We start from the raw sequence: 11,938 nt of genomic DNA, 5'->3' as shown, positions 1-11,938 counted from the left end.
AAGAAAAGAAAGAAGAAGAAAAAGAAAAGAAAGAAGAAGGAGAAAGAAGAAGAAAGAAAGGAAGGAAGAAGAAGGAGAAGGAAGAAGGAAGAGGAAGAAGGAAGAAGAAGAGGAGATGCAGAGGCACCTGGGTGGCTCAGCGGTTCAGCACCTGCCTTTGCCTCAGGTGGTGATCCCGGGGTTCTGGGAGGGAGTCTCACATCCAGAGCCTGCTTCTCCCTCTGCCTCTGTCTCTGCCTCTCTCTGCGTCTGTCACGAATAAATAAATACAGTTTTAAAAAAGAGAAGAAGAAGAGATGCAACTGGGAACCCAGGGGAGGCCTCTCACCTGGCCATGGAAACAGATTCTAGGTGAGAAAAGACACCCGAGCTAGACTTGGCGAGGCCAAGTGGGACAGGAGCGGAGAGGCGTTGCAGGCAGGGCATCCTGGCTGGACTGAGTAATTCAATCTAGCCGCAGGGACAGCGGCGGCAGGAGGCGGGGAGGGGGGTGGGAAGGTGTGGCTGTTTACGCAGGGCCCTGCGGCCACTGGGAGGAATGTTTCCGGGAAACTGAGGTGTAGGTGGCAAACAGGCTTCTCCTTTAAAACACTCCCAAGATGCCAAGATCCCAAGAAGCAAAATAAACGTGACTGAATCAAAACATCCGAATGAATGAATTGAAGGAAAGAAGGAGGGAGTCCGTCCCAACTTCAGTCAGGCCGCCCTCCACTCCGCAAAGCACTTAGGGCGCCGACTGTCCCCACCCCCGCCCCTCCGGGAGTCCCTCCTCCACCCCACACACTTTAACACAAGGGTCGGTCTTTGGCCGCAGTTTACTCATAACTAAAAGTGGGTCGGCTCAGACCCGAACGTGCGTTCTGACTAGAGCCCAACTCCCGCCGACCGCGGCCAGGCTGGGGGCACCGCAGAGGCCGCGTCCACTCTGCGCAGGTCCCAGGCAAACCGAAGCTCCCACCAAACTTCAACACGCCCCCCAAGCTAGCGCCTGATTGGCCTGTGCCGCTCACTCTGTGAGCCCGCTTCACCTTGTGACTGGCTGCTCTGTTCTCTGTTGTGCGCTGGAACCCTCCTCTCCTCTGATTGGCCAGGCTCCTACCTGTGCTCGCCCCGGATTGGACGCCGGCGCGGTCGGCTCGCATGCTCCGGGGCCCCGCTCTCTGATTCGCCGCTCGGGTCAGCCTCAGGGCCCGCACGCTAAATGGCTGCGCCGCTACCTGTATCGGCCTCCGATTGGGCACGCGGCGCCTCCCCGGCGTGATAGGTCAGGACCACCGCCCCCCTGGCTCCCCATTGGCTACTCGGCGAAGCCCGGTCTCCGGGTAAGATGGCAGCGGACGGACAGTGCTCGCTCCCCGCTTCATGGCGGCCGGTGACCCTCACCCACGTCGAATATCCTACAGGTAAAAGGCGGCCGCGTCTCGGAGGACGCCTTCCTGGGGCTGGCCTGTCATCCCCGGGCGCTCCGGCCCGCGCCAGCTCGCGGCGGGGGCGCCGGGGGGCCGGGGTGGGAACTGTCAAATAGTGAGCCTTGGAGGGGCTCGGCCGGCGCGCGCGCCGCGCAGGCGCAATGGTGCGGCGATGAGCTGGGCGAAATTGTGAGCGGCTCGCTCGCGCACTCTGCGGCTGCGCGGCCGGGCCGCCTCCCGGGTCCGGGAACGCGGGTGGGCTGTAATGGGGCTGGGGTCTGCATGAGGCGGCAAGGGATGACTGGCCTGGACCCGAGCCCTTCTTCTCTGGGGCCCTGGAGGCCGAGAGGCCAGGCTCCCTCCTAGGCGTGCAGGGAGTGCCTCTTTCCTTCAGACAGCGTATTTGGGCTGCAAAGAGCTCCCCACTGCTGGGAGTGTGCAAACCGAGGCCGGGCAGCTATTCGTTGTTAGAGTACTTGTGCCACGCCCTGAGCAGGGAACTGCTCCACAACAGAGGGGGCCGGGTCAGGGGACTGGCAGCCCCTAGCATCTGACTTTTGGAGTTTCCCAATCAGACCCATCTCTAGAAGTGCAGGTTTTTCCGGCTGAGAAGTCCTTTAGCAACCGTTCTGGAGGCTAGTAGAGTGGTGAGAGCTCGGGCCTTAGGGTCAGAGGTGCCTGGGCTCCAGTTGAGGCTGAGGCCTGGTGCAAGTGACTTCACCTCTCTGTTCCTCAGTTGTTCATCTCTAAAGTGGGATGATCACAGTGCCTTCCTTGTAGTGTTGATGTGAGAAACAGATTACAGGTGGTATGAGAAATGCTGAGTGCGATGCCTGGCACACAGTAAGCATTCAGTATGTAACTGCAGTGAATATTAGCTCACCTTTCAAGAACCATCTCAGGCCCACCTCACCCTCCCAGGGTAGGATGGTTGAGTGTTGGGTGAGCCTGGAGGCCCCTCACCGAGCCCTGGTTGCCCCAGAACTGGCCTGTTCACGCTGCTTTCTGGCACAGAGATGCCAGGGAACTTTGACCCTAGGTGTTCTGGGTTATGCAGGGGGTGGGGCAGCCCTGCCAGGCCTTCACCCTGCCTGCCCGCCTCATTTATGCCTCATTTATGCCTCATTTATGCCTCATTCGTTCAGCCAGTATTCAATGAGCACCTCCTGAGTGCTAGGCCCTGGGCTAGCTCAGGGTTTAGAATGGTGAACAGGCCCGTACACTCCCTGCCTTATGGACTGTAAAAAAACCCAAAACAAACAAAAAACCCCACTTTACAGGAGGGAAACCAAGGGCTGAAGAGGGGAAGGGATTGGAAGGCCTCAGCATTTTCAGACTTCCTCTCCCTGGCCTCAGAGTAGCTTAGTTTCTCTGAGTGCTCACAAACCAGAAGAGGGAACCTGGCATTTGTGAGCAGCATGACACAGGGTGTGACAAGGGGCTCTTTGCAGGGATTGTGAGTACCTGGAGGAGGAGCCTGGGTGAGCCTGGGGGCCTTGTTCAAGGTCGAGTCACCTGCTAACTCTTCTGTGGCCCCTTTTGTACCCTCACTACACCAATCCTTGCTTCTTCCCTTCTTTACTCATGTAGCATTGTTTTTTCTTTTTTTTTAGCATTTTTTTAAAAATTTTTATTTATTTATGATAGTCACAGAGAGAGAGAGAGAGAGGGGCAGAGACCTAGGCAGAGGGAGAAGCAGGCTCCATGCACCGGGAGCCCGACGTGGGATTCGATCCCAGGTCTCCAGGATCGTGCCCTGCGCCCAAAGGCAGGCGCCAAACCGCTGCGCCACCCAGGGATCCCCTAGCATTGTTTTTAAGCCTAGTTGAGTGCCAGGTGTTGGGCTGGGCTTGGGAGATTGAGCAGGGTGTAGGGACCCCGTCCCAGCTCTCCTGGAGCCTGCTGTGTAGAGGGAGAGAAAGATACCGGCCGCATAGCCACATATGAGTGCATCATTAGTGATGCCCTGGTTATAGATTCCACCACAGACTGAGAGCTCTGCAATGCTAGGAATATGTCTTTTTTTTTTTTTTTGCCACTGTGGTGGCTACTTAATTTATGTTGCATTAACCCAGACAGCATCTCAGTTGGGGAAGCCTGTGTGTGCAAAGTCCAGAAGTGGGACAGGGCAGGGAGCATTCAGGGAACTAGAGTTCTGTTCCTGGGGACTGGAGCAAAGGTGGGAAGGAAGCAGGGCCAGGACTGTGCAGGACCTGATGAGCTGGCCTGGGGTAGGACTCATCCCAAGGGCAGAGGGAGCCATGGAGGGACTTAGATTATTAGAGAGTGGAGAGGCCAGAGCCTCTACAGCATCTGCAGGAAGGCCCAAGGGTAGCGCTGGTTATGGGACAGGCCATGGAGATGGCCCAAGGTTTGGGGGCACCAGCTTCTCCCTGTCCTCACAACCCAGTGCTCGGAACATTAGCTGGGCAGCCAAAAGCCCCAGAATCTTAGAGCTGAAAGGGGCCAGGCCATCATGTGGATGAGGAGACAGAGGACTAGGAAAGGGAAAGGTCTCACCCAGTGTCACCTAGCCAGTGGGCCTGGGGCAGCAGTGGCACTTGAACCTAGGTTGCTGGCTCCTTCCCCCATGCAGGTTCTCAGCCAGTCCTACTGTGGGTAGATGTGAGTAAGGCCAGGTATGTGACCATCTCTTCAGCCTGGAATCTGGGCTTAGCCCTGCGTGGGCACCTTCCTGCTGCCTGTGTGAGGCCAGGCTGGTGTTGTGGGCCATTTCCCATGCTGAGTTCTCCCAACGTGGAAGCGTCCTGGGTGCCAGGAGCTGAGCTGGCCTTGCCGCATCCAAGCTCCCACAGTTGTAGGACTTGAGTGCTAATAGCCCCTTTTCACTGGCACAGGAGCTGAACCATGAGCCATGCATGCCCTCTGACCCTAGAGCGGCCACACAGCTGCCCTGTCTCTTAAGGGTGGAGGCAGTCTTTGGACTTAGTGTCAGCCCTGCCCTTAACCAAGAGGGAACGTGTCCTTACTGAAGAGGCTTCAGGGTCCTCAGCTCTCAGAGGGGCTCCTGGTGCCTGCACAGCCTCCTTTCCGTGCCTGTTAGGAGGGTAAAAAGCAGGTAGTAGGTAGCCAATTTCTTGCCAATGAGAGGCTGCCTGTTGGGCAAAGCAGCCTCCCCTCACTTGGTCGCTGTCAGACTCTGTGGTGTCCAGAGACACCTGGGTTCTGTTGGAGGCCCAGAGCTTGGCTGGGGCAGCCTCAGCACAGCACTGTGCTCCAGAGGCACCCATGTGCCCCGGGATGCCTCCTGGCACAGGGCCTGGCCTCTAAAGTCAGACCAAGCCAGATTCAAATTCCTGCTTTGGCAAGGTTATGGGTTTACTATCTGGACTAGGCCAGAGTGGGCCACTTGGATTTTAGGCCAGACTTCACTTCTTCTAGCTGTGTGACTTCAGACAAGTCACACAGCCCCTGTGGGACTCTTTCTTCATTTATAGAATGAGGCCAGTGAAGGCAGCTTAAAACTTATGATCTATGAAAACAAAAAACAAAAAACAAGCAAACAAAAAAACCCTTATGATCCATGAATATTAGGGCTCAGCCCATGGCTGAATTGGTATGGTCACCTGTAGACTAAGGCATCCACAGCTGTCTGGTCTGCCCTCTGGGCCTTCCTTTCTGGCTCAGGCCCCACTTGACCTGCTAGGTGCTAGCCCCTCTTCTGATTGCTGTGCTCTGTCCTTATCTTGTTTCCCTGTGCCCCCCTGCCCCCCTACTCACCCCAGGTGATCTCTCTGGCCACCTCCTTGCCTACCTGAGCCTCAGCCCTGTATTCGTCATTGTTGGTTTCGTGACCCTCATCATATTCAAGCGGGAGCTACATACGGTGAGTGAATACATCCCTGGCTGTCCCTCCTCTGCTCCTCCAATTCCCCCCACCGGGAGGGGGCATTGTACCGTTTCATCCTGGATGCTTTCCTTTCCCTGCCCTGTCTCCACCTTTCTTGAAGTTTGTGGTGCTTCCTGACTGGTTCCAGGGTGTTTACTGGTTGGGCTGGGAAGTTCAGTCAGATGCTACAGTCTTTGGGCGTGGGTGGCAGCCAGCAGGCACACAGAGGCCCAGCTGACCGCACATCTTCCTGGCAGATTTCATTCCTCGGGGGCCTGGCACTGAACGAGGGGGTCAACTGGCTGATCAAACACGTCATCCAGGAGCCACGGCCCTGTGGAGGTAGGTCCTGGGCTGCAGGGTCCGGGGGGGTGCCCCTGGTCGGGATGTCACTGGGAGGCCTGCATCCTCCCATCTTGCTCTGTTCTCTCTCCTAGGCCCCCACATGGCAGTGGGCACCAAGTACGGAATGCCCTCCAGCCATTCCCAGTTTATGTGGTTCTTCTCCGTCTATTCCTTCCTTTTCCTGTATTTAAGGTGAGCTTCTCCCCTGATCTGGGTGACCCTGACTTGGCCCAGGCTGGCCTCTGCCAGGGACTCATTCTCAGCCCTTTGGACACCCTTGGGGCTTGGCCTCCCTCAGGTTGGGAGGAGCTGCAGCCAAGGAGAAGTTGCCCAGGCAGCATTTGGTTGGGACCAGGGGCTGCTTGGGAGGCCTGGGCTCCAGGCTGTGGGCTGAGGCCGTCTGACAGGCCTGTTTTCCCAGAATGCACCAAACAAACAACGCCAGGTTCCTGGACTTGCTGTGGAGGCACGTGCTCTCCCTGGGTCTCCTCACCGCGGCCTTTCTAGTCTCCTATAGCAGGTATGGAGGGAGGGAGAGCCCCTACCCCCACCCTGCCCATGGGGTCTTGCTGGATTTGTGGTCCCTGTTTGGACCTCTGTATGGACCCGAGTCCCAGAGCGTATAGAGCAGAGCTGGGAAGGGGGTCCTAGGCCTCTCATGTTAAAGGGCTAGAGGTCCGCTCCCCCTTCCAGCCTGGTCCTTGCTCTCTCCTCCTGGCCAAGCCCAAGGTTCTGGGGACACCTGCACACATCAGCCATCTGTTCCCAGTGTCCTGGAGGAGCTTCTTGCAGACAGACTCAGCTGAAGGCTGGACAGAAGGGAGGCAAATCCCAGCCGAACCATCCTTTCACTTCTGTGTTTGGAAGGAGCAGCTCCTTCTGGAAGTAGATCGGAGGCTATGTGTTCACAGGAATTTGTCCTCTCTGCATGTGTCTCCCCATGTGCACCCACAGGTCCCTGGGAAGCCAGTGCTTGGGCACGGGGGGATCGTGCAGGCCTGTGCCCACGGGGTCTCATGAACCTTCCTCTATCCTTGGCCCAGGGTCTACCTGCTGTACCACACCTGGAGCCAGGTGCTCTATGGGGGCATTGCTGGGAGCCTCATGGCCGTCGCCTGGTTCGCCTTCACCCAGGAGGTCCTCACCCCGCTGTTCCCTAGGATAGCAGCCTGGTAACCGCCTCCTGGCCCTGTGGCTGCCCCACCCACCTCTGCCCCCAGCCTCCAGCTTCCTGGGAGGGCGCTGGTGTCCCAGCCTCCAGCGGGCATGAGCTGAAGGCCCTGCTTGCTCGGCGTCCTCCTCCCCCAGGGGTTTCTTCAGGCCCAGAAGCCAAGGGGCCAGCCTCTCCACACCTAGGCTTTCAGGGACTTAGGAAGCAGCCTAAGGCCTGCTGAGCTGTACGTACCATGGGGCAGTGCCCCTGCCTGGGTGTTGCACAGGTGACATGTCTGGGTTTCTCAGTGGCTCCTGGGTCACAAGCCAGGCAAAGGCTCTCTGAACAATGGGGGGAGGGTGCATTGCCAGCCCTGGGCACTGGTGGGGGAATCTGGCTTGGTGACAGGCTCATGCCCTGATGTGGTCCTGGCTTTCCGGATGTCTGTTTCTTCAGGCCTATCTCTGAGTTCTTCCTAATCCGAGACACGAGCCTCATTCCCAACGTACTCTGGTTTGAGTACACAGTAACCCGGGCAGAAGCCAGGTGAGTTAGGGGCCAGGAGACACTGGGGCCTGGCTCAGTGAGGGAGAACCCCACGGCGGCCACTGTACCCCTTTTTGGAGGGCTCCCCAATAGCCAGCCACTTGCCTAAGCATTTTTCTTGCACTACCTCATTGAACCTTCCCTGGGCCCCATTTTACAGTTGAGAAACAAGGTCAGAGAAGAGAGGAGGAATCACTTGACTGGGACTTGCCAATGGTGGATGTGGGAGCCGGGTAGGGAACCTGGCTGTCTGGCCCAGAGCTGTGTTTTAGCCCCTGTGGCCCAACACCAGAAAGCTGGGCAGCCGAGATTCTCAGGGTGTCTGTATGTGGACCCCCCTTGGGGTTGTTTCGTCCAGATGCTTTCCTACAGATGGGAAAACTGAGGCACAGGGAGTTGGGGCTGCCCAGGGATGCAGAGCAAGTCGGGACAAAGCTGAGCTTTGGAGCCTTCTGACTCAGCTCTCCCTCTCTACTCACCCCAAATCCTGGGTGCAGTGCCAACTGGGCTGGGGAAGGCCAGCTTTCTCCGCAGGTTCTGAGGCGGAGCTGAGTTGAGGTCAGGCTCCAGAGCAAGCCTGGGAGGTTTCCTGACATGCTGATGAGAAGAATGCTGGGGCCAGGTGTCGCAGCATCGGGGAAATGTGTCTGCATCATGGTCCAAATTATCCTAATGAGCTTACGAGTAAAGCCCTGGATCCATGAGGAAAGGGGATTTGAGGAGGTTAGGGCAGGCAATCCCATTACTGAAGAAAGGGCCCCAGCTGGCCCAGGCGCCCTGCCCCACCTGGCCCCACCTGGCTGGCCACCAGTTGCCTTCATCTACCAAAATTTCCACATGCAGGTGCTCTGTGCCAGGCTGCACACTTGCGGGTAGCACAGAGAGAGACGGTCATGGCAGGCAGGGGAGACATGAGGAATGAAGCACCTGTCTGTGTGATCAGTGTCCTGGGCCTGAGAGCTTGTGACAGGATCCTGATGGGGGCAGGGGGTGGTGGTTTTGCTAGCTGCCCTGTGGGCCGTGGACCTGAGCCTGGAGAAAGAGTGGGTCTGTTGAGGTTGGGTTGGGCAGGGAGAGAGCACTCTACAGAGAGAACAGCACCCACAGAGCATCTAAGACAGGACAGAGGTTGGTGAGTCCACCAGACAGACAGAAGCTGCTATGATTGGAGCCCAGGGAACAAGGGGACAGAGCAGGGGATGAGGCAGAGGCCACATCCCGTGGGACCTGTGGGCTTAGTTTTCTACTTGTTAAATGGGACTCTAGACAAGTCCATTCATTCTTCTTTCTGAAACTTAGCCAGCCCCTCTAGAAAATGGGGGAGATTATACCTGCTTGCCTCAGGTTTCTGGGCCCATCGTGGATATAGCCATACCCCCAAACAGATACTCAGATCCTCTGTATAACCTCCGTCAGCAGTTCTGGCTTTGCATGCATACCTCCAGGTGGAGAACTGTCCTGTCCGTTGTCACATTAATGATAACAGAACCCTGCTCATGCTGGGCAGGTAATCCCCATAATCTGTAATCCCCATAATTAGCTGGATTCCAACTGGGTCCCTCTGGTCTCAGGTCTCTCATCCTGGGCCCTCCTCTTCCCCAGTCTCATGGCTGTGTTCCTGAGCTCCAGGACTGAGACGTGGTGGGTTACAGGCCCAGCTGGAGACCTTGATCCTCTCTGGGTCTCAAATCCCAGGTCCCAGGGCAGGGAGCTCTGGTTGGCCCCATTTGAGCCAATCACTGGGGCTACTGGGGTAGGCAGTCACCCATTTTGATGGCACTGTGGCTAGGGCAGGGACAGCTGAGTGCCTGGATCACTGCATGCCAGGAGTTCCTCATTTGATACCCCCTCCCCCACTTTGTAGGAACAGACAGCGTAAGCTGGGGACGAAATTGCAGTGACTGATGAGTCCAGACCTGGCCTGCGTGATGCCTTGCAGGATGGACAGAATGACAGTCAGAGGGACGAAGCAGAGACCTCTACAGACCCAAGTCACCAAGTGGAGCCTTTTTTTTCTTATTTTAATTTTAACGAACAAGGTGGACCAAAGGGCCGAGCCAGCCCCTCAGCCCAGGACCCTGGAGGGCCTGCTGCCAGGGGGCCACACGGCCAGAGACCCTCGCTGTGCTGCTGCCCACCCCTAGCTGGGGGGAAAGTGCCCTTGGCGTAGGCACCGGGGCGTGGTGTAGAGGAGGAGGGCTCACACCTCTGGTCACAGGGCCAGGAAATCCAGGTGGCGTGAAAAATACACACTATTTATTTTTTGATTTTGTCAAGGCGGACGGGCTTTTGGAGATGGGGCCAGGAGGGCCTGCCTGCTCGGCCGTGGTTGCCCTACGTACAGAGGAGGGGCCAAGGTCAGCTTCCCAGGCCCTTTGCCCTGGGCCCAGGGGACAGACTGCCTTTCCCTGGGCTAGAGAGGTGGCCTGGGGGCCCAGGAGGAGGGGAGCGCCCTCATGCCCTCCCGGCCACCAATGCCATTCCAGAACCTTGTTCAGTGTTTCCTTGTCTGGGGGGCAGAGCCCCGAGAGAGTGCGCATCTGGCGGCTGCTATCATTGTGCTCTACCCCGAATCGACCCTGCACCACAAGGGCTTTCTCTGGTCCCCTGTCCCCAAGACAATGGTCCCCTTCTGACAAAAGAGCCTGCACATGTGGGTGAGCAAACCCAGGCTGTTTACAGCTCTTTTTTTGTCCTGCCATCCAGTAGCAGTTAGCTGTCAACTCCACCCAAACAAAGTGCAGAGGAACCAGGAGCCAGTGAGGGGAGCAGAGCTGTGGGTACCTAATGTCTCTGCCCTCCCCTCCCTCCCCTCTCCTCCTCTCCCCAACCCCTCTCCTTCTTTCCCCTCACTCTGAACACTCCCTTGTCCTCTCGACACCCTCCCAGAGCCTGGGCACTTGCTGAGGCATCCTTAAGCCTGTGTCCGGGGTATGGGTGCACAGATCCCCACTGTCCAGTGTGGAGGGCGGCTACTCCTGAAGGAGCCCAATCTCTTAAGTCACTCTCAAATGGAGTAAGAGATGCTTCCAGACTCCTTGGAAGTTTTAGAACTGAACCAGGCTGCTTGGGACCTGTATTCCCTTCCCCCTCAACCCTTTTTCTTTGTGGAGGTTCCTAATCTGCTGCTGAAGCACAATATTTTGGTGCTTTCTTTTCTCATTTGTTAAAGACAGTCTCCAAAAGCCATTCCAGATGCCAGGACCAGGGGCCTATTTCTGGGGAAGGTTGGTCAGTCCCTACATTTTCCTCCCCTTCCTTTCTTATTTTTATTTTGTACTTTTTGCCTGAGACAAGCCAAGTGTGAGGTGGTTTGATTTAAGAAAAATCAATGAAATTGTTTACTATTGTTTTAAAATAAAATCTTGAACTCTGGCAGCTTGAGCACCTGTTGCCTGAGCTCATGAGGAGACTGGTGGGGGAGGGGTGGCCATGGGGGACCTGTGACCCTGAGGGGCAGGGATGTGATTAACACCATAAAAGCATAAGCATCTCCAAGACATCTAGTACTTTCCAACCCGCACACCTGGGGTTTAAACAACCTGTGTGACATTTCCTACCAGTGTCTGAGGGGACCTCATGGCCTATAGTTCAGTTACAGGTCCCTCTGACCCTGGTATGGTCCTGGCTGGCTCTGGTTCTGCCCTCAGCCCTTGAGAATAGGCCAGTGTGCCCTTCCTAAGCCTCCGTCGCCTCCACTCCCTGTTGAATCAGACAGTGTCTTGCTTTGAAAGATAGAGCTGCAGACTGAGCTGGGTGTTTGGCAGCCTTGTGGGAATGAGATGAGCACAGGTCACCGCCAAGGACTGACTGGCCCAGGGTAGGGAGTTGACTTCCTTGGTTCACAAAGTGGAGATGCAGAATGGCCACGTCCTCAGGGTCAGGGTGAATCAGAACTCTCTGTCCTCCCATGAGCTTGGAACTGTCTGTCCTCCCATGAGCTTGAGCTTGGGTTTGGATCCCTGCCCTGGGTCCGCAGAACCTTGACATTCAGTTACGTTGACTTCACCCCAGGTATGTGGTAAGAGCAAACAAATGTCTGGAGGAAACTTCCTCTGAGACTTCAGTTACTTGTGTACATTTTCTTTGACGGTTTTATTTATTTGATAGCACACAAGCAAGGGAGAGGGAGAAGCAGACTCCCTGCCGAGCAGGGAGCCCAATGCAGGGCTCAGTCCCAGGACCCTGAGATCATGACCTGAGCCGAAGGCAGATGCTTAGTGACTGAGCCACCCAGGGGCCCCTGTGTAAGTAGTTTTTAAATTACTGTGCATAAAATACAGACCGAGATGGCCCGGTGCAGAAGGCACCATGACTGAGAACCATCAGAAAGAAAGCAGGCAGTGGAGCAGACCCATGCATACTGGGACGATACTGGAATGATCAGGCACAGAGTAAGTTGTTTTACTGTTTTAAGGAAATAAAAGACAAACTTGAAAGTATCTGTAGGAGGCAGGAAACTCAAGTGAGATCTGGAAGATTTTAAAATAAATCAACAGTGAAAAATAGAATAGCTAAGAAACGAGAACCCAACAGGTAGGTATGAAGTCGACTAGATGCAGCTGAAGGGAACAAGCAAGCTGGACAGAATCCAGCAGGGATTTTCCAGGGAGGAGAGGGGAAAGGGGCTGTCTG

The 11,938-nt window shown here is 56.2% G+C and overlaps 1 protein-coding gene across 1 annotated transcript; it reads left to right on the top strand.

The window, feature by feature from the left end:
• Nucleotides 1-1,112: 1,112 nt before the first annotated feature.
• DOLPP1 (dolichyldiphosphatase 1) lies at nucleotides 1,113-10,678 on the top strand. The gene is made up of 8 exons (XM_026009484.2): nucleotides 1,113-1,403; nucleotides 5,156-5,256; nucleotides 5,517-5,601; nucleotides 5,697-5,796; nucleotides 6,026-6,124; nucleotides 6,648-6,776; nucleotides 7,214-7,303; nucleotides 9,168-10,678. The coding sequence occupies exons 1-8, from the start codon at nucleotides 1,328-1,330 to the stop codon at nucleotides 9,202-9,204; spliced, it is 717 nt and encodes a 238-aa protein (XP_025865269.1). The 5' UTR covers nucleotides 1,113-1,327; the 3' UTR covers nucleotides 9,205-10,678.
• Nucleotides 10,679-11,938: the final 1,260 nt, after the last annotated feature.

The sequence above is a fragment of the Vulpes vulpes genome, chromosome 2, assembly GCF_048418805.1.
Source record: "Vulpes vulpes isolate BD-2025 chromosome 2, VulVul3, whole genome shotgun sequence".
Taxonomy (NCBI): Eukaryota; Metazoa; Chordata; class Mammalia; order Carnivora; family Canidae; genus Vulpes; species Vulpes vulpes.
The sequence above is the reverse complement of the archived record's forward strand: the minus strand, read 5'-3'. Positions and strand labels throughout refer to the sequence as shown.

Bases quoted from the DNA above. Each gene is read 5' to 3' on its own strand.
- DOLPP1 (XM_026009484.2), top strand. From the start codon at position 1,328: ATGGCAGCGGACGGACAGTGCTCGCTCCCCGCTTCATGGCGGCCGGTG. The intron at 6,125-6,647 runs GTATGGAGGGAG...TCCTTGGCCCAG, and splicing joins TTTCTAGTCTCCTATAGCAG to GGTCTACCTGCTGTACCACA. The intron at 6,777-7,213 runs GTAACCGCCTCC...CTGTTTCTTCAG, and splicing joins TTCCCTAGGATAGCAGCCTG to GCCTATCTCTGAGTTCTTCC.